General features: G+C 40.1%; 1 protein-coding gene across 7 annotated transcripts in view; it reads left to right on the forward strand.

The window, feature by feature from the left end:
- The window catches only part of DOCK11 (dedicator of cytokinesis 11), a 199,325-nt gene that overhangs the window by 71,127 nt on the left and 107,652 nt on the right, over window positions 1–20,546 (forward strand). For all 7 annotated transcript variants that reach the window (XM_074277427.1, XM_074277422.1, XM_074277424.1 and 4 more), the window contains 2 exons: window positions 2,474–2,543; window positions 4,549–4,644. In XM_074277427.1, coding sequence (XP_074133528.1) covers window positions 2,474–2,543; window positions 4,549–4,644 — 166 coding nt within the window. The remainder of the gene's footprint in view (window positions 1–2,473; window positions 2,544–4,548; window positions 4,645–20,546) is intronic.

The raw sequence follows: 20,546 nt of genomic DNA on the forward strand, positions 1-20,546 counted from the left end.
AGGACCACCAGCAGAGAGGAACATGGGAGACATTGGTGAGCCCTGATGAAAATACCTCCAGCTGCTACCTGTAGCGAAGGACAGAGCAGATCCAAGTCCTGGCCTATCCAGACTCAAAGGACAGGAATAACTGCTCCTTGTTGATGCTCCCTGTGACTTGGCTTGGAGAGCTCTGTCCAGTCTTAGGCTGCTTCTTCTATGCCGTCATTTTCCCTTTTTCTCATCTCATTTTTGTTCCTTTCCTTTTTGGATCATCATCCAGATGAATTAGGATTTCTTGATGCGTCTTGTGAGTTTGTAATTTGGCTTTTTTACATTTGACAGTTTTAAGAAGATCATGTCCTGTCCAATTGTTTCATCTACCATCACACTTTTAGAGGATGGTGCATGGCATTTTCAAAGTATGCCCATTTTTAGCTGATTATTTCAGATCTTTTGGAAACTCCTGATTTCAGAGAAAAGTTGGTAATTTGGCTGAAATCATTGTGCCTTCTTGTGAAAAGAAAAAAGCCCACATTTCTATAACTCCTCATGATTAATAAAATGCTCTTCCTCCCAGTAACCTTGTGAAATAAAGCTTGTAAGCATCATCTCTATCTTGGAGATGAGGAAATAGAGCTCAGAGGAACTGGGCCTTGGTTCAGCTGACATAAGACCCTGCTTTCATTGCACCATAACCTACAATACAATCAGTAATTATGCATTGAGTGACATGATTTTTTTTTTCAAAAAAAAAAAAAACTGAGAAGAAGCTTATGCTAGTAATTAATCATTTTTCCTATTTTTTGTGGTTGCAAAAGATCGATATATCTTCAAAAGAATAATAATATCTTGTATTGAAATGATGCCTTTAATTTAAAGAAAGGAAACCATTGCTTCTCTTATATTTTCTGCTAAAATACTTCTTAGGAAGAATATGGCTAGCAGAGGCATTAGATGGAATCCCATTCATTGTTCTTCATATTTCTATAAGAATCATAACATTTTCATCAATCTTTTTTGGTCTTTGAAGAGAATGTATGATTTAAGGAGGTTTTTCCATCTATCCACAATGTTTTTTTCCTCCTAAGGAATTTTTCTTGGTTTCATTAACAGCTAAGTTATATCTCATGATAACTCTTGAATGCCTTGCTCCTAGCTGAAATCTAAAGCTAACTCTGTACCATCAAGAACACTCTTCCTCCTTTGCTGATACAGCACTGTTAAGGGCGGAGGATTTTTATGTTTCTCCCCCAGATTTCCTCACAGTTATTGTCTTGGAGGTAGAGCAGGCATTATTATCTCCTTGACAAATGGGGATGTTGACACTCAGAGATGTTAGGTGACCTGTTGAAGGTTGCATAGCAAGGAAATGATAGTGGGAATTTGAACTCAAGTTTTCTGACTCCTCCTGGTCTGTTACAATGTACCTTGTCTCTGACTGTGGGAGGGGCTTCGTGTGTGGGCAGTGGGATAAGTATGAGGCCCAGGACATTAAGGAGATGGGTTTTAAACCCAACCCTTTGGCTGATGAGCTGTGAGTCACTTTTCTGAAAGAGCATGACTAGAATCTTCTCTTGTGCCCTAAGGACCAGGAGCTTGAGCTCCAATGAGAATAGTGAGCATTTAGACAGTGCCTTATCTATATTATTTCACTTTATCCTCACAGTATCCCTAGGAGTAGGTAAGTGCCATTGTTATCTCCATTTTACAGAGGAAGAAACTGAGGCAAGCAGAGGTTCGATGACATATCCAGGGTCACACATCTGTTAAGTTGGATCTAAATTCTGGTCTTTCTGACTAAAATCTACACAGTATAGCTGCTTGGGCAGGTCATTTAACCACCATGGGCCTCAGTTTCTTGTTATGTGACATTGGGGTTTGACTAGATGGTCTCTGAAGTCCTTTCCAGTTCTTGACCTGCAATCCTTTGACTTGTTAGTGGGAAAGAACCTGAGGCAGGGATGAGTAAGGCAATTTCTTTCTTCTCTTGTTAAGTACAGATGGCCCTAGGGTGGAAGCTTTACTATGAGTATTTTAGTATATCGGCACTTTGGGGAAAAAGCGTACTTCCTCACTGTGATCAGCCTACCCTTCAACTCCATGCCTTCTTAGGCTTAACCTCCTCTTTTCCCTCATCCATCCCGGGCCTGATAATCCAGAGATCTCCATACTTGGGGTGCTCATCTTCCAGGGCCTGCCATTCCTTCCCTCAGTGCCCCCCCACTAGTGCCTCCACTTTAAGGGTCAAGGGCTGGAGGCTCATGATCAGGCTGGGGGTATATGAGGCAGAATGATGCTTCAAGGGATAGACTCTCCAAGAAGGGCTGTCTGTACACAGGGTGACCAAACATCTCTGTCTTGCCCTTGCCACCCATTTCTGTGGCTCATAGTGCCCTATGTAGGAAGGAGAGAGGACAACCATTTTATCTGGAAACTTTCTCTATGTATTGGGTAGCATCTAAGAAGATTTCATTGTGTTGTTTTTTTTCAGTAAATCCTTGAGACCAGAAAAGATTCCCAGTCACGTATTTGAGATTGATGAGGACTGTGAAAAGGACGAGGTAAGGACAGACACAATCACATTAACCTTGTCTTCTATCATGTAAAATGGAAGACATTTTTAAAGTGAACTTGAAGATTCAATTCAACAAACTTTGGTTAAGCACCAATTGTGTGCAAGGGATACAGAGACAAAAATGGAAGCCACCGTTTCTCAAAGATCTGTGTTCTCTGGAGTATCCATGGGTCTGTCAGCACAGAATAATTGGAGCAAAAGGGGGAGTGTACCAATATGGGAGAAAGCCTCGTTGGGGAGGAAGCACTGGAACCAAGGTCAGAAGAAGGATTTAGGAGGGGGCACAGATATAGGGCAAAGAACATTCTTAGCATGGCAGGCAGCTTGCAAAGACATAAAAGCTGGATTGCAGAGTGTAGCCACTATGGCTGGAACTTTGAATGAATGAAAAGGCATAATAGGAAATATCTGGAAAGGCATGTTGGGGGCAGATTCCAGAGGGTTTTAAAGGCCATACTGAGAAGTTGGTAGTTTATCCTAGAAGCAATAGTGAACCACTGAAGACTTATGAGTTGGGGAGTGACATGATAGCTGTGTGAAGGATGTTTTGGAGACAGGGGAGAAGTGGAACTCAGGAGCCAGATCAAGAATATTAGAATAAGCCAGGTGAGAGGGGATGAAGATTTAAATAATAGTAATCATCATGGGACTGGACAGAAAAGGACTGATAAAGAGATGTTGTAGCAATAGTACAACTGACAAAAATTGGCAGCTGATTAGATGTGGAGGTAGGTGGGCAAGGAGTAGAAAAAGTCTAAAATAACTCCGAAGTTGTGAACCCTCATGATAAAAAGGAAATGCTGCTGCCCTCAACAGAAATAGGGAAGTTTGGAAGAAGGTGGAAAGAGAATGTTTTAGACATGTTGAGTTGGAGATGCCAGTGGAGCAAATTGGTGATAGCCAGCAGCAGTCTCTTGGGACTGGAGTTAAGGGAGAGATTCTGGCTGCATTTGAGAGTTCTCAGCATAAAGGTGCTAATTGGATTTATGGTAGCAGATGGTCCCACCAAAGTGGGATGAAAAACGAGGGGGGGGAGAGGAACGGGAGGAGGGGAGGGGGGACGACAGAGGATTAGTGGCCATCCATGCTTAGAGGATGATAGGGGAGAGGAAATAATCTATCAAACTAGATCATATATCTGAGGCACCAAACAAACTTGAAAGCACCCTGCAAATGGGCAGCACCATCCATTTTCATCATTATTACCAGTCGTCTGCAAGGGCTAGAGGAGGCTCTGACTTAGATTTCTTGGTAGTTAGATTTCCAATCAGTGAAGTGCATTAAAGTATAAAACACTATTGGGAGAGAAATCTCTGGTTAGGATACAGAATTGATGGGGAAGAAGAAAGGAAACAACTATTAATAAGTTCCTACTATGTGCTGAGTGCTTTACAAATATTTGATCCTCACCACAGCTTTGGGAGGTGGATGCTGTTATTATCTGTCCTCATTTAACAAATGAAACCAAAGCAGATGGAAATTTAAATGATTTGTGGGGAGTCATGCAGCTACCAAGTGTCTGAGGTTGTATTTGAACGCATATCTTCTTAATTTCAGGCCCAGGGTCCCAGCCGCAACACTGCCTGGATGATAGTACTGATTTCCCTAGCGTAGGACATAGATTTCATTTATTTTCATGGCCATAAGGATGCCTATGTTGAACCATCCACACCTCAGGGCAAATCAGTCTCTTAGTTTGCCAGCTACCACATAAGTAGTTTGCATTTTTTTGTCTTTCAAGATTCACAAACTAATAGGATCACACATCTGGAATTGGAAGGGAACTCCAAGGCCCTGTGTTGTCGTAACATTGGGAAGAACTGATTGGTAGCATATTGAAGAATCCTTAACTTCGGGGTTCCCAATGAGTCTGTGGGCACAAAGCTCAGCTTCATGTGTAAATTTGAAAATGGGAAGACAGGGTTTTAATATTGAGTGTGTTCAATAAATGTATTTCATGAATGGCTTATTGACCCTTTTCTGTGTTTTAGGACTCAGCTTCATTATGCTCCCAGAAGGGTGGAATGATTAAACAAGGCTGGTTGTTTAAAGCCAATGTGAATAGTACCATCACTGTCACCATGAAGGTAAGAACTTGTCATGTCATGTACCCAGGCAGAAGTGGCCTGTTTTGTAGTGTACCTTGTTTTGCACTCATCTTGGTGGGATGTTTGAAGAAGTGCAGGCTCTGAGAGTGTCTGTGTTCCCTTCCAAACATGAGAGTCCTCATCAGTGGATGGCATTTTAAGATTGTGGGCATAAAAATAAATGAAGAATGACTTTTTAATGACAATTGCCTGCTATCCTCTGAATCAGCTGATTAAATGAGAAAAAGGACATTGCTGATTCTTAGGCTAAGGAATAATTTTTTTTTATTTAGAATTTTTTTTCACAGTATATATGCATGACTAATTTTTTAAATAACATTATCCCTTGTATTCATTTTTCCAAATTATCCCCCCCTCCCTTCACTCCCTCCCCCCGATGACAGGCAATCCCATACATTTTACATGTGTTACAGGATAACCTGTATGTGTGTAATATATGTGTGTAAATATCATTTTCTTGTTGTACATTAAGTATTAGATTCCGAAGGTGTAAGTAACCTGGGTAGAAAGACAGTAGTGCTAACACTTTACATTCACTTCCCAGTGTTCCTTCTCTGGGTGTAGTTGTTTCTGTCCATCATTGATCAACTGGAAGTGAGTTGGATCTTCTTTATGTTGAAGATATCCACTTCCATCAGAATATATCTTCATACAGTATTGTTGTTGAAGTGTATAATGATCTTCTGGTTCTATTCATTTCACTCAGCATCAGTTGATGTAAGTCTGTCCAAGCCTCTCTGTATAAGGAATAAATTTAACAAATAAATATGTGTACAAGGATGAGATAGTATATAAGTTGCCTGACACACTAAAGGCTGTGGTGAGCAGAGATTTCACAGAGGAGGCAATGAACCGGATGGGTCTTGAAGGGGAGGCCACTTTCCCTGAGTGGATGTAGGCACTGAAGATTATTCATAGCAGAAGCAATAGCTTCATCTGCACTCTTCCATCAGCTTTCTTTCTGCAGGCGCACTATGAATCTTTTGGATTTATGATTGGTCATTGTATTGATTAGAGTTCCTAAGTCGTTCAAAGTAGTTTGTCTTCAGTGGTAGTTTTTATTGTATAAATTGTTGCCCTGGTTCTGTTCACTTCACTTTGCATCAGATCATACAAGTCTTTCCAGGTATCTCTGAAACCATCCCCTCCATTATTCCTTACTGCACCATAGTGTTCCGTCACTTGCGTATATACCATGACTTGTTTGTGAGATGATGTTTAGAAAATATTTTGCAGACCTTTAAAGCCCTATAGAAATGCTCACTGTTACTCTCCTGTAGCTGTTCACCAAATGATCAGGGCAGAACAATTGTCAGTTGTGTGAGAGTTGCTGTTTTGTGCATTGGGGTCAATAGATGATGGCACCATGGCCTTAATCTTCTTGCTTTGCCTCCACATCATGAAAACATCTTTTCTTTGTGACTTTTATACCCACACTACAGGTATAGCTCACTTAAAGCAAGGTCGGTATTTGCCTATTCTCGTTTACAAAAACTATCAATTGGGTTTGGTTCTTAATTTTGTAGAAAAGTTAATTCTAGAATTCCTTTACATGGGGAGTTCCTTTTGTGTGTTTAAAATGTTGCTGTGTGACAAAAATTCAGTGCTCCTACAACTCTTTACAACGGGGCTTCTTAAACCTTTTCCCTTGCAGCCCCTTTTCACCTGAGAAATTTTTACATGACCCTGGTTATATTGGTATATAAAATGGGCATGCATTTTACTGATTCATTGATAATAAATGATAATTTTGCAATCTTCACATTCAATTGTGTGACCCCACATGGGGCGATAACTCATAGTTTAAGAAGCTTTGCTTTAGGGCCGTTCCTACAGAGGCAGCTGTCCAAGTGCTACACCATTCATCACTGTGGGACTTCTAAGGGTTTTCTCAAGCAAACCAGGCCATTCAATCAAACAGAGAGCAGCAAGCCCTTTACTAGGATGCATTTTAACTTGGGAGTTAGGTATGGAACATTTAGGGTTAGGAGCAGAGGAAAGCTGGGGAAACTGAGTTTCTGAGAAGTCAGAGGGGAGGGACACATTTCTCAAGTCCTTTCACATTTTTCTTTAGCATAGAGACAGACTGACTGGTATTTATAGCCTACCCAGTCTGTGACCATTTTAGGTAGGAACTTAAACTCAGCTCATACCCAGAAATCACAGCAACAATTCCTTTGAGTCCATAACCTCTTGCTTCTCAAAGTGAACTAAAGTCCTTTGTGACTTCCCCTGCAAGCTGTCCTTGTGGTCACACCTCTTATACACTGCTCTCTCAGACACTTGCAAGGCTTCCTGGAACTTGGCTTTTGAGCCATGGTACCTCTTCCTTTCTTCTGCCAGATCTAATGAACTTGCCTTGGCCAGCTTCTTCTGGATCCTACTCATTCCCATTCATTTGCACCAGTCATATCAGCATCAGGTCCGATGGTTTTCAACAAATGCAACCCTGCAGTGACCTGGTGTGACACAGGTACCATTTGCCAGTCTTTAATTCTGCTCACCCGGCATAGAGCTGGCACCCCGGGGTGCATATATTCCACAAAGTCATTCGCAACATGAGAAGCCTTTTGTTAAAAGTGTGGAGGGGTGAGGTCCACGTAGTCAATGAAGAGAGAGCCCATAGTAATAAAATGGAAGCCCTTGAAATGTTTGCCAGCTGTCCCCAGCGTGGTCTTAGACCATCGCAAGTGAGCTGGCAGAAGCCGATCAGGGAAGGCAGGAAGGCACATGGTGTGTGTGGGGGGTGGGGAGGGGTTTCTGCTGGACTCTCATGGATCTTAGGCAAGTCAGATGAGGATAATACAGGTGAGGGGTTGTCAAAGTATAAGTTCTACTGAACTCAGGATAAGCCAAGACTTTCCAGGTCTCAGTTTCTCCTTATACAAAAGGAGTCTTTGGATTTCATGATCCTCAAAATTCTTTCCAATACTAACATTCCATAAAACCCCCTGCTGGGGAAAGGGAAACCGGTCAATTGGCTTTTCCATTTGTCTTTTCAACATCAAGCTAGGGTTGAAGGTAAGGGGAAATGATGGTGGAAGTAACTTTGCATAATGTTTTACATACAGTTGTGAGTGATTTGGGGGTGGTTTACCTAGTTTGCATGTTTCTTCAACTTTCCACTGGGTGTTATGCTAGTTAATATTAATTAATTTTATTATTATTATTAATCAATAACAAACATACATAAGATTATTATAAATTTTACTGATATAAAGAATGTATAGCACACAATTGATAGATAGCAACAAAATATATAATACTCTATATTGTAAATTCATGGAGCCAATTGTCCCGGAATGCTTTTTGTCGCTGCTTTTTGCCAAACGTGAACTCATAGCAAATGACCTTTGGTTGTGATTCAACCATTCTTTGACAGTGACATCACATCCCAGTTTATTGTCATTAAATCTCATATGGGATCTGCTGTTGAATATTTCTCATCCTTGTACAAATTATATTCATTAAACTGAAACCACTGCCAGCATCACTATAATATGACTATAATAGTGCTGGTTATCTTGTTGGCATTTTGTATGGTTACATAGATTGGAACATGATTTGATTGGCATTATCATCTATGAAATCCAGAAAAGTTTATAAATTTATGTAATATTTTAAAAATCCATTTAAGTGATGTAATTTTTTTCACCAGATGTCTACGGTGAACTTAGTTCTTCATAAGGCCAAAAAGAAGGTTCTAAAATGTTATAATTATTGTTTTTGTTGAACTCTATTTTCAAGTAACATATTCCTAGGGAAATCATTCAATTTATTACTTAGATTACATTTTTCTGGTTAATCAGATCTTCAAGTTGAGATTCACGCTTTCTAGTACCAATCTTTCAACTCTCCAAAGTTCTTATGTTGTGCTGGATTATTGGGATCATTTTCAAAATGTTTGTTGATCTTAAATGTGATGCATTTGAAAGTCATGAAAATTCTTCAAGAATGTCAATCATAACAGCAAGGTCTTACAAGAAACCGACATCAGCTACTGCATCTGCCAAACCAGTATAAGGAATATGAGAAGAATATGTCTGTGATGCAGGACATTGACACCACCAGCAGCAGCTGGGAAACTCTGTGCTACTCAAGTAGCACTCAGCCAGTCTTAGGCACTTTAGTTTCAAGTTGTTGAACTATAGTTTCTGGCTTGGTTTGATTGTGATTAGATTGGTGATAGAGAAAATAAAACTTATCCAAAATATTTCCAAACTATCATCTAATTTTAGGGCATGTAGGTGACTCAGTAGACACAGTGCCGGAACTGGAGTCAGGTACACTTATCTTCCTGAATTCAAGTCTAGCTTTGGAAACTTTCCAGTTCTGTGACCCTGGGCAAGTCACTTAACCCTGTCTGCCTCAGTTTTCTCACCTATTAATTAAATGAGCCACAGAAGGAAATGGCAAACCACTTGAATATCTTTGCTAAGAAAGCCCCAGATGGAGTCATGAAGAGTCAGACATAACTAAAAAATGATTGAGTGATGGCAACAAAAACCACAACCCTTGCTGTTATTTCTGTGACAATTATAACCAGTGATTTAAACAGATTGATTCCAGGACAATTTTCTAACAATTTGTAGCTACTTCAGACTTTGTTCCCAATGCTTATTAACACCATCAGAACAAAATGCAGTAAATTTACTTTCTTGTTTTCCTGATTAAAGCAGCAGATGAAGACTAAATGAGATCCTAATTATAAAATACTTCAGGCAGTAGGAGATATCATAGACATAGCTTAATTTATTGACAGTTAAAGCCATCGTCATTTCAAGGAGACATTTAAAATTTCCTCTGCCGTGATTGGCAGTTATTCTTTGAAAGCATCAAAGAAGGTTACTGGGCCTGGAGCTGATGGAGCTGGACCCTGGCTGGGTCCATCAACCAGCTTGCAAAATTTCTGAAAACATGACAGTTGCTGGGTCTTGGAGCACACCCCATTGCTGCTGCCCAGACTCCAACAGTTTCACTCTCCTTCAAAACCTATTGCAAAAAATCCGAGAGGTGACAGATCGTGATCCTTTGGAGCAACTCCGAGATTTGGTAGGGCAAGAATTTGACTGGAATTGCTCAAAAGAATAATGGGAATTGTTGGAATTTCTCGATTTCATTTCTTCTGGCTATACCTCAGCTATTTTATTTGCTGTAGATCCTTCTTCTTTCTTCTAGATTGTCTCCTAATTCACTCTTCCCTGCTAGTGATGTTTATCGGACATTTTATGAATAGCTACATAGAGCACATAATAAATGTTTTGTAAAGAATGAATTTAAATATAGTTTTATGGAACATCTTGAGAAGAAAGCATGCTATATTTTGTTTTCATTTTCTATTGGTTTAATCAGAATTTTGAGCTAGCAGGAGGCCTAGATTTAGGGTTTCTTAACTTGGGGGTCCCCAGACCTTCCCAGGGGGGTCCTTGAACATAGATGGGGAAAATTGATGTCTGTATTCCAATATAATTGGTGTTCTTTATGAAACTATGTATTACAGTCAGTAAACATTTATTAAGTGCCAACCATTTTAATTTTAATTTAAATTAAATGAAATTTTAAAAAACTTAGAACATTTAATTTTTAATTAAATTTAATGTAAAAATTGCAATTAGATTTAATTAATTAAATTTAAAGATTTTAATTAGACTTAATTAAGTTGAATTTTAAAATTTCAATTAGATCTATTTAATTTAAATTAGGTTTGAAAATCTTTAATTAAATTAAAAAAATTAATTTAAATTAAACATTTATTCTGTGCCAAGCATTGTGGTTGGCTCTGGAAATACAAATAGAAGCAAAAAGAAAGAAGAGTCCTTGCCCTCAAAGAGCTTACAATCTAATAGGGGGAAATACCCCAGAAAAGGAGGCTGAAAAGCAGTGTGAGGCTCAAAGGAATCCCAAAGCAGGGAAGCTTATGGCAGTGGAAAAAAATGCTTTTTTTAAAAAAAATGTTTAAAAACATTACTCTGAAGATCCAACTCACTCCCAGTTGATCAATGATAGACAGAAACAACTACACCCAGATAAGGAACACTGGGAAGTGAATGTAAACTGTCAGCACTACTGTCTATCTACCCAGGTTACTTATACCTTTGGAATCTAATAACGTGCAACAAGAAAATTGGATTTACACACATATATTGTATCTAGGTTATACTGTAACACATGTAAAATGTATGGGATTGCCTGTCATCAAGGGGAGGGAGGGGATAATTTGGAAAAATGATTACAAGGGATAATGTTATAAAAAAAATTACTCATGCATATATACTTGTCAAAAAATTTTATAATAAAGTGACTTTGTTTTCAATAAAAAATAAAAAATAAAAAAACATTACTCTGAGAAGGCAGCCATGACACTCAAGGTTAAAAGACCCTCATCTAGTCCAATTTCCCCATTTTACAGATGAAAAACTGAGGCACAGAGACTTTAAATAGCTTGAATTCTGATCCTCCTCCTCTGCACATCACCTGTGTTCCTTAAATAACTCTTTTTAGCTGCTTTGTACAATGGGGGAATGACCTTCACCTCAAATGACAAACGGTCAGGGAGCATGTGTCCTTCTCAAAGGTCCCCAGATGGGAGGACTGTCTTCAGTTTACTGTGTTGTTCTTGGTCTGTGAGGATGACCCTCTCAAAGTGGACAGTACCCAAGCCTGGAAAGCCTTCTCCTATCTTCCCTGCCTCCTCAGATTCAGGGATCAGCTTAGGTGCCGCCTCCTCCAAGAAGTCTTTGGGGACTCCTGTTTCCCAGCTCCTATTCCCAAGATGCATAAGATGAAAGGACTTTCTCCTTCTTAAGCTTGCACCAGAGTGATGTCTTCGTTTCCCTCATTTGTCCTATCATAGCCTACTTGGTACCATAATTCTTGTCTTATTTCCTTTCCCCTTGCCCTCTCCACTCCTTGAGAGCAGGGATTGGGTCACTTGTTGCTTTTCCATCAGCACTAAGAAGGGCTTTTAAAAAACATTGACCACCTTGAATTGCCTGTGTTCCCCCTCCTTTCCTCCTCCCTCTTCTCAGGCTTTTATTGAGTTGTTTTTTCAAGCAGTGATGATGGGTTTGCTTTGATCCATTCACACTTTGGTTTCTTGATGCAAAATCACAGCACTCGGTTCTCTGTGAAACTAACAGTCGTTGAAGTTGGCGGGTGAAGAACTGAATGAACAAATGGGAATCTTTATCCCCTTTATCTATGGGGTGCAGATCTTCACTTCCTCTTGATATTTGGAGCAGCTGTGTTAAATGGGCCCCTATGGCCAAGTCTAACTGCCTTTTCAGGGTTAGGGTACCTCAACCTTCCCCCTCTCCAGGAAAGGCAGTCTTTCCTCCTAAAGTCTCGGGATGATCAAAGATGGCCACAGCAGAGGAGCTGACTCTTTCCATTATACGTGGATCCAAACGATTGAGGAATGTTTGTTTTCAGTTCGCATTGGCCCATTTTTATTCTTTGATCCATCAGTGGGTGACATAAGTTCTTTCAAATAATCCAAAGGGATTAAATTTGTATGATCTGAAGGATCCTTTTACTGGATTTTTCCCTCTTTATATATCATTCCTCCTAGGACCCAGCTAACTGCTAGTCAGGTAACCAGCAAGTCTTTATTGAGTGGCTGCATTTTCCCAGACCCCCAGGGACCCTAATGCAAAGACAAAGATGATGCGATCCTTGCTTCTACTTGGGAATTTGTTATTCTCCTAACAACTGCAGCTAATCCAGGTCTTTTCACCCTTCCTAGGCCTCCCCCACTACCTCTTCCCTCTGTTGGATGAGATGCTTGCTTCATGCCACCGAAAACCAGAGGCTATTTACAAAGAGCTCCCTATTGTCCCTTTCCAGCTCATCTCCCATTGCTCACATGTTGTTCCCATCTTCTTCTTCAGCTATCTTATGTGGAAATATAACCTTCCTGCTTAGAAAGGCAAAACCCCATACATGTACCCTCGATCTCATTCCCTCTTGTTTTCTCCAGTGGATTTCTATGCTATCATTGGCATTCTCTTATCTTCACTCTTGTCTTATCTATCGGTTGCTTCCTTCCTCCTTGAAAATATGTTCATGTCTTACCTCATCCTTAAATACAAAGCAGACCCTCACTTGTGCAGTCATTCCCAATCCCTATTCCCTTATCAGAGAAATTTGAAAGCTGTGTCCCCTAGATACCTCTCCTTGCTCACCATCTGCTATCTAGTGTTTGCCCTCATCCTTCAGCAAAGTCGCCAAGAGTTTCTTGATGGCAAAACTTGGAGTGTCTTTTCTCAGTCATTTTGGACATCTCTGCAACTTGGGACATTGTCGATCACTCTTCTCATGGATGCTCTGTTCGCTCTAAGTTTTTGTGGCATTGATCTCTCCTCATTCTTATAGCTCTCTGACCATATTTCCCTGTCTCCTTTGCTGAATCTTTTTGCTGTGAGGAGGACCCCAAGTCTCTAGTGCTGCTCTTTGCCCTTCCCTCTTTGTTACTTGGTAATCTCATCAGTACTTGTGGATTCGATGGTCATCTCATAGTTCCCAGACCTTTATATCATCTTAGATAACCGTGGGACAGCTATGTGGTGCTATGGATAGAGCCCTGGGCTTAAAGTCAGGAACACTTCTCTTCTGGAAATCAAATCTGACCTCAGATGCTTCCTAGCTGTGTGACCCTGGGCAGGTCACTGGATCCTATGTACCTCAGTTCCATCATCTGTAAAATAAGCTGGAGAAGTAAATGGCAAATGAGTACTATATCAAGAAAACTCCAAATGGGATCACAAAGAAGCTGATAAAACTGAAATATAACTAAATAACAGCCTGTGGACATCTCAAATTCAACATATCCAACATAGAACTCATCTTTTTTTTTCTTTTGCTCTAGAAGGCATCATCATTACTTCAGCCCTTTGTCCTTTACTCTTCCTTTACTGTCATCCCCCCATATCCAGTCTGTTCCAAATCCCATCTCATACTTTTGGGTCATCTCTGCTCATCACCTCACACCCGTATCATTGTCAGAGCCATTCTCTTGGTCTCTTGGATTGAAGACCCTCCCTTTCCTACTCTAGCTGCCATTTGGCTGCCAGGGTTATTTGTCTAAAGTGTGGTTACCTCCAGAATCAAAGGCTTGACATTGAAAGCCCTTAACAGCCTCCTATTTTTGTAATTTTCCTTAGTATACTATTACCTGGCAACACCAGCTATGCTTCTGTATTTTGTACATGACACTCCGTCTTTTCACTGATTGGCTCCCAGGCCTTGAATGTGCTCCCTCTTCCCCTCTGCTCCCTGCAAGACTTAGCTCAGATACTTCCCCATTCCTCCCTGCCTCTATCTAGTACCTCCCTCTGAGATTACTTCTTATCTACTCTATTTCTGCTTTATATGTGTGTGTGTGTATAAATATAAATATATATATATATATATATATATATATATATATATGTGTGTGAAATGTCTGTATGGACAGATGTGTATGTATTTATCTTGAATGTACATTCTTGTTTCCATGTAGCCTTTTTTTGTTCAAACGTGAACTCCTTGAGGGCAAGGATCATATAGTTTTGCCTTTTTTGTTTCCTTGATATCTAGTACATTGCCTGGTACATAGTAGGTACTTAATAAATGCTTGTTAACTCATTGATTAATAAGCCAAAATTTTGTTGTTCCATAGTCAGCTCTTTCAAAACATGATGATTGAAATCTCTCAGTAAACTGCCTAAGTAAAGCAGCTTGTACCAAGTTTTTAAGAAGTCTTATCAACCGTGGAGCTTAGTAGCAGTTGAGTTGGATGCTTAGGACTTACTCCTGAATTTTACCTCTTTCCTCTCTTGCTTAAGAGGATTTACTCTCCTTTGAGAGAGGGAGAGGAAGAGGAAAGAGAAAGAGGGGGCAAAGGGAGAGTGAGTGAGCAAGCAGCAGTATTATCTGTGTCAGAAACATCCCCTTCTTTCTCCATAGCATTCTACACATGACTAAAAAGTACAGTTTTGAATCCATAAAGGTCAGTCATCCTGGTGAGGAGGAACACATGGAGACTAGTGTGGCTACATAGGGAACTTATTGGTCAACTGGGATTTGAAAGAGATATGGAGAGAAGAGTAGATGTGAGAGGGTGGGGATGAGAGGAGATGGTCCTTGGGAGGAGCAGAGGCTTGTGGGCCCAGTTCCAGATGCTCAGTAATATGAAGGTCACCTCAGCGTCTAAAAGTGGAAGGGATGACGATGACGATGATGATGATGGAAGTAGAAGAAGAAAAGTCAGTGATGATGACAAGAGAGAAAAGGCTGAACTGCCCTGAGGTTTTGGCCTTCTGTTTTTTCTAAAGAAAAGCTAACCAAAAAAAAAAAAAAAGCTAATGGGGGTGCCAACCCAAAGTACAGAGTTAGCACTTAACTACCCTTGATAAAGCTAGTATTTGTATAGTGCCTACTGTGTCTCAGGCTCTGGGCGGGGGAACTACCATTATGATCCCCATTTTACAGTTGAAGAAACCAAAGCATACAGGCTTAGTGCCTTGCCTAGGGTCACATAGCCAGAGAGTGTTTGAGGCTGGGTTTGAACTCCTGACTTCAAAGCTTTAGCTGCCTTGCTAGGACAAGATGAAAAAAGTGGGAGATGAGCTTCTCCAGTCCCCGTCAGTGACTTTGAACACTCAGATATTGTGAATTTGCTCTTCTGAAATTCTTCCTCAATGGATCTTCTTTCCAGTTATTTAGATCTGAGCTTTGCCTTGATGGCTTAACCCTCTATGGGGATGGCTTCTCTCTCTGTTCTAGAATTGTGGTGGCGGGGTTCACAGATGCTTGACAGTCACTTGATTTGTCATTGATGGAAAAATTGGAAGAACTCTTGGGGGTGACTCTCATTTCCAGGGCTTGGCAGCATTTCCCAGTTTGATATAGTTATTACAGTATTACTCTTATACGAGCATCTGAAAGACTTTACCACAAACATGAACACACACACACACACACACACACACGTTCCCACATACCCACACTCATTTGATCCTCACAACAAACCTGGGAGGTCAGGTGCTCTTATCAGCACTGACCCTGAGAAGTTACATGATTTGTCCAAGGTCAACTAGTTAAATATCTGGGGCTACATTTGAACTCTGATCTTCCTGATTTCAAGTCCACTGCTGTAGCCGCTACACCATTAGTAGTTATCAATATTCTCTTGGCTAATATTTTTTGGTAATAAGGTCCAAATTCTTTTCCAAATATTCAACGTCCTCCCCCTTTTTAGCTACCTTGGAAGTTGACCCCTCAATATGCCTGTAGAATTGTGTGTTCTCTATCCTAGGTATTCTGTGTGTACTTGGGTAGTCTAGTTCAGCTTCTCCTCCCGTAAAGTTAGTTATATTGAATGATAAAAATCCCATCTTGAGAATACTAAATATTGCCCATTTTCTGTCTTTACTTAGTATTATATTAACCTGAGAAAGAAAAGGGACGGGAGAAAAGCGAATAAACATTTAGTAAGTATTTACAGTGTGCCAGGTGCTGTTTCAAGTGTTTACAAAAAACCCTGGAAGGTAGGCACAGTTAATCCCCCTTTTACAGATGAGGAAGCTGAGGCAGATGAAGGTTAAGTGACTTGCCTAGGGGCATACAGCTAGGAAGTACCCGAGGATAAATTTGAGTGCACATTTTCCTGACTTCAAAGGTCTACTTTATCCCTTGTACTATCTAGTTGCCTTTAAAGGTGGCTGGTGGTGGGAACAATACTTTGTTCTTATTCTAGAAAGGACAATTTGGCTAAAACCCCCAGGCCTTTCCCTCTGTATGAATGAATCCACTATCCAGGCTTTAGACAAACTGGCCTTGCCCTACCCCCAAATCTAGAACTCAGATCTTCCATGTCTGTGTGTCTTTTCTATGGCTGGCCTCCATAATCCAGAGTGACATGGCTTAGATTGTGAGTGATGTCTATGGGGGACAGGGCAATGATGGCACTTCTCATTTTTGTTCATTGCTAAGATACTGTTCTACTAAACTGCTGAAACAGAAGCAATAAATGTGGATGTGGATTTGGAAGCCCAGGGTATTTTATTTAATAAACACTTTTTTTTTTTTTGCTCAACGTAATGTGACAAAATAATATTCAGTAAAGGAATTGGGAATAAAACATACAGAGATGTATGGAGATTGAGTAACTTCTTGAATCAGAAGTGAATGAAACAATAACGGGTGCAGTAATTATGTTGACTAAGATGACTAGAAAAAGAGAGAACATTTTTAAACTTGTGGGTTGCAGCTAAAACAATCCTGAGAAAAAAGTTTCTCCAGCCCCTCCCAATGAATTCTTTGGAGACTTTGGCCTCCTTAAACTAAGTTTGTTTTTGTTTTTTTAACAGGTATCAGTTTGACTGAAGCAATGTCCCATTCAGTGGTTAAGGCTGGAAAAAAAAGAAATAAGACAAACACTGGCTTTGTTTATCTAGTCAAAATAAATAAATAGATAATAGAATCAATCTGGGAGAGGAAACTTCAGTTTCTGCCTGAATCAAAAGTGAAATAACTCTCTACTGGAAGTACCAGTATCATAGATATCCCTGTAAATATTTGCCAAGCTACATGCCTTACTTCCCCTTCCTCCTTCAAGAAAGGACAGAAAGTCCCTTTTTTGTGACAAAGCTTCCAAGCTTCCCACTAGACATAAGACCAACATATGATGGCCCTAGTAGGTGAGCCACACTCCCAGATGCCATAGCAGGACTGCCACCACCACCGAATGTGTGTTTTGTCATGAAGCAGGGCTGTGAAACACTGATCCACAGAATCTTTGACTTCCCATTCTCTGTCCCATACTTTATGGTTAATGGTGCCTATTGCAAATAGTGTGGCTTTTCTGTAGAATCTCTAGAATTCGAGCTTAGATATGATCACAGTCCACTTTATTAGCTCATTTAGACAACGCGGTGGTGACATGAACAAATAATTAATCCTAGCTCTGTCAAGCATCTAATGACTCCTGCTCTTTTAGAAGTTTTAGATTTAAATTTGTAGAAGACATAAAACTGAAGATCAATACTGCCCCCAAAGAGATCAAAGAAAGAAGCAGAGGAGCTCTCCCCCATCATATGTACACAAATCTTTTTAGCAGGTTTTGGGGGTTTTTTGGTAGTCGAAGAATTGGAAACTGAGGGTATGTCCTTCACTCTTGGAGAGTGGGCAAATAAGTGAATGAATCCTAAGAAATGGTGAAGGGGTTTGGTTTCCACAGAAGCCCAGGGAGGCCTGATTCTGGGTTAAGTGAGCAGAACTAGGAGAACAATTTATATAACAATTTTATCATAACGATGATAGCTTCGACTTAGTAACTCTGATCAACACAGTGACCACCCACAGTTCCACAGGGTTCATGGTTAATAAGATAACCACCTCCAGACAGAAAGGTGAAAGACTCAGGGTAAAGCCTGAGGCATAGTTTTTGGATGTTGTTTTGCTTACATTTATATAATTGTAATGGGAGCTTCGTTTTTCTTGCTTTCTCAGTGGGTTTGGGGCAAGGTGGAGGGAGAGAGCTAATTCACACTTGAAAATAAAAGAAAATTGAATTTAAAAAGGAAAAGAAAGCGTTTAAACATTTTGGCTAAAAGTAAAGCTCCAAAAAAGATTTTAACACACTGGGACAATTGGTAAAATCTAATAAGTTGAAATTTTCTAAGAGTAAGTAAAGTCCTCTATTTGACTTAAAAAAAAAAAAACCCAACCACAAAAGTACAGGATGGGCTGGGTGTGTCTGCACAGCAGTTTAGATGAAACTTAGTAGACGGCAAACTCCATTTGAGTCACCAGTGTGATGCAGCAGGATGTCAGAGCATCATAGTGTCCTGAACAAGGCAGGTAGTAGGTTCTCTCTCCTCGTCCCTGACTTCAGATTACACTTGGAGGATTGTGTTCAGATCCAGGAGTCATATTTTTAGGCAAAGTCTGATAAAGTAGGATATACTGAGAGAAGGACAATCAGGTTTGTTAAAAGCATCAAGCTAAGACAAGAAGTGTGATGTGAATAAGGCAAAACTTGGGTTTACATCCCACTTCTGCCATGTGACTGTGGATGGGCAAGGTGTTTGGCTTCTCTGAGCCTCAGTTTCTCCATCTGTAAAATAGAGATAGTACCTTTCCATTCGCCTTTACTTAGTTGTTTGGGTGCTCAGATGAGATGATCTGATTATAAACCAGGCGCTGGGGCTTCAAAGACCAATGTGAAACACTTCAACTATCCTTGCCTTTAAGCAGCTAGCTTATATTCTATTGGGAGGAAACAGCATATAAGTAAGCAAAAAATAATTTCAAGGTGGAGTGCACCATGGGAGTCAGGAAAGATCCCTTATAGGAGTTGGTATCTGAACTATGCTTTTTGTTCTTTTTTTTGGGAGATGAAGGTGAGTAAAGAGAACACTCAAGCATGGGGAACAACCTGTGCAAACAAAGGCTTAGAGGGAGGCAAGTGATGAAATATTGTATTTGGGAAATAGGAAGTAGGCCAGTTTGGAAAGTCATAGAAAGTATGTGAAGAGAAATAATGTGCAACTGGTATGGAAAGATGAATTGAACCAGATTGTGAGTGGCTTTAAATGTCAGAGGATTTTGTATTTTATTCCAGAGGTAATAGGGGAAAAGTTATCAAATTGTGCATACCCTTTGATTTAGCAGTGCTACTACTGGGCGTATATCCCATAGAGATACTAAAGAAGGGAAAGAGACCTGTATGTGTCAAAATGTTAGTGGCAACCCTATCTGTAGTGGCCAGAAACTGGAAACTGAGTGGATGCTCATCAACTGGAAAATGGCTGAATAAATTATGGTATATGAAGGTTATGGAATATTATTGCTCTGTAAGAAATGACCAGCAGGAGGAATACAGAGAGGCCTGGAGAGACTTACATCAACTGATGCTGAGTGAAATGAGCAGAACCAAGAGATCATTATACCCTTCAACAACAATACTGTATGAGGATGGATTCTGATGGAAGTGGATATCTTCAACAAAGAGAAGATCTAATTCAGTTCCAATTGATCAATGATGGACACAATGAGCCACACCCAGAGAAGGAACACTGGGAAATGAGTGTAAACTATTTGCACTTTTGTTTTTCTTCCCAGGTTATTTTTATCTTTTGAATCCAATTCTTTTTGTGCAACAAGAGAACTGTGCAGTTCTGCACACATATATTGTATCTAGAATATACTATAACATATTTAACATGTATACGACTGCTTGCCATCTAGGGGAGGGGGTGGAGGGAGGGAAGGGAAAGGTCAGAATGGAAGTGAGCGCAAGGGATAATGTTGTAAAAAATTATCCATGCATATGTTCTGTCAATAAAATGTTATAATAATAATAAAAAAAGGGAAAAAAAGGTAATAGGGAGCCACTGAAGATTCTTGAGCATTAGAGTGACATGGACTAACATGCTTTCAGAGGATCACTTTAGCAGTTGTGTTGAGGATGAAAGTCAGGGAGAGCATCCTGGAGGTTATTGCCATGCAGTAGGCTAGTCAGAAAATGATGATGAAACCATTGATGACATAGAATGTTGGCCGTGTGAGTAGAGAGCAAGGTTAGACTTGGAATTAGGGGAGATGGACCAGATGTGGAGATGTGATTGCCACAGTTTGGCGGTTGAGTGGCCATTGGTGTATGTATCTGAGGGAAAGTGGAGGATGCCTCTAGAGGTATTTGGTCTTGGTGGCTAAATGAATGGTAGTTCCTTTGACAGAAATAAGGGAGTTAGGGGGGTAGAATTTGGGTGGAAAGCTAATGAGTTTTGTTTGGAACATGTTGGGAATAGGAAATAGTTTGCTAGCTTCAGAGTTGATAAAATAAGAGTTATGATCATCATCGTTTGGACTATAATTATATCATAAGCAAGGTACCA

The sequence above is a fragment of the Sminthopsis crassicaudata genome, chromosome X (genome assembly GCF_048593235.1).
Source record: "Sminthopsis crassicaudata isolate SCR6 chromosome X, ASM4859323v1, whole genome shotgun sequence".
NCBI classification, from domain to species: domain Eukaryota; kingdom Metazoa; phylum Chordata; class Mammalia; order Dasyuromorphia; family Dasyuridae; genus Sminthopsis; species Sminthopsis crassicaudata.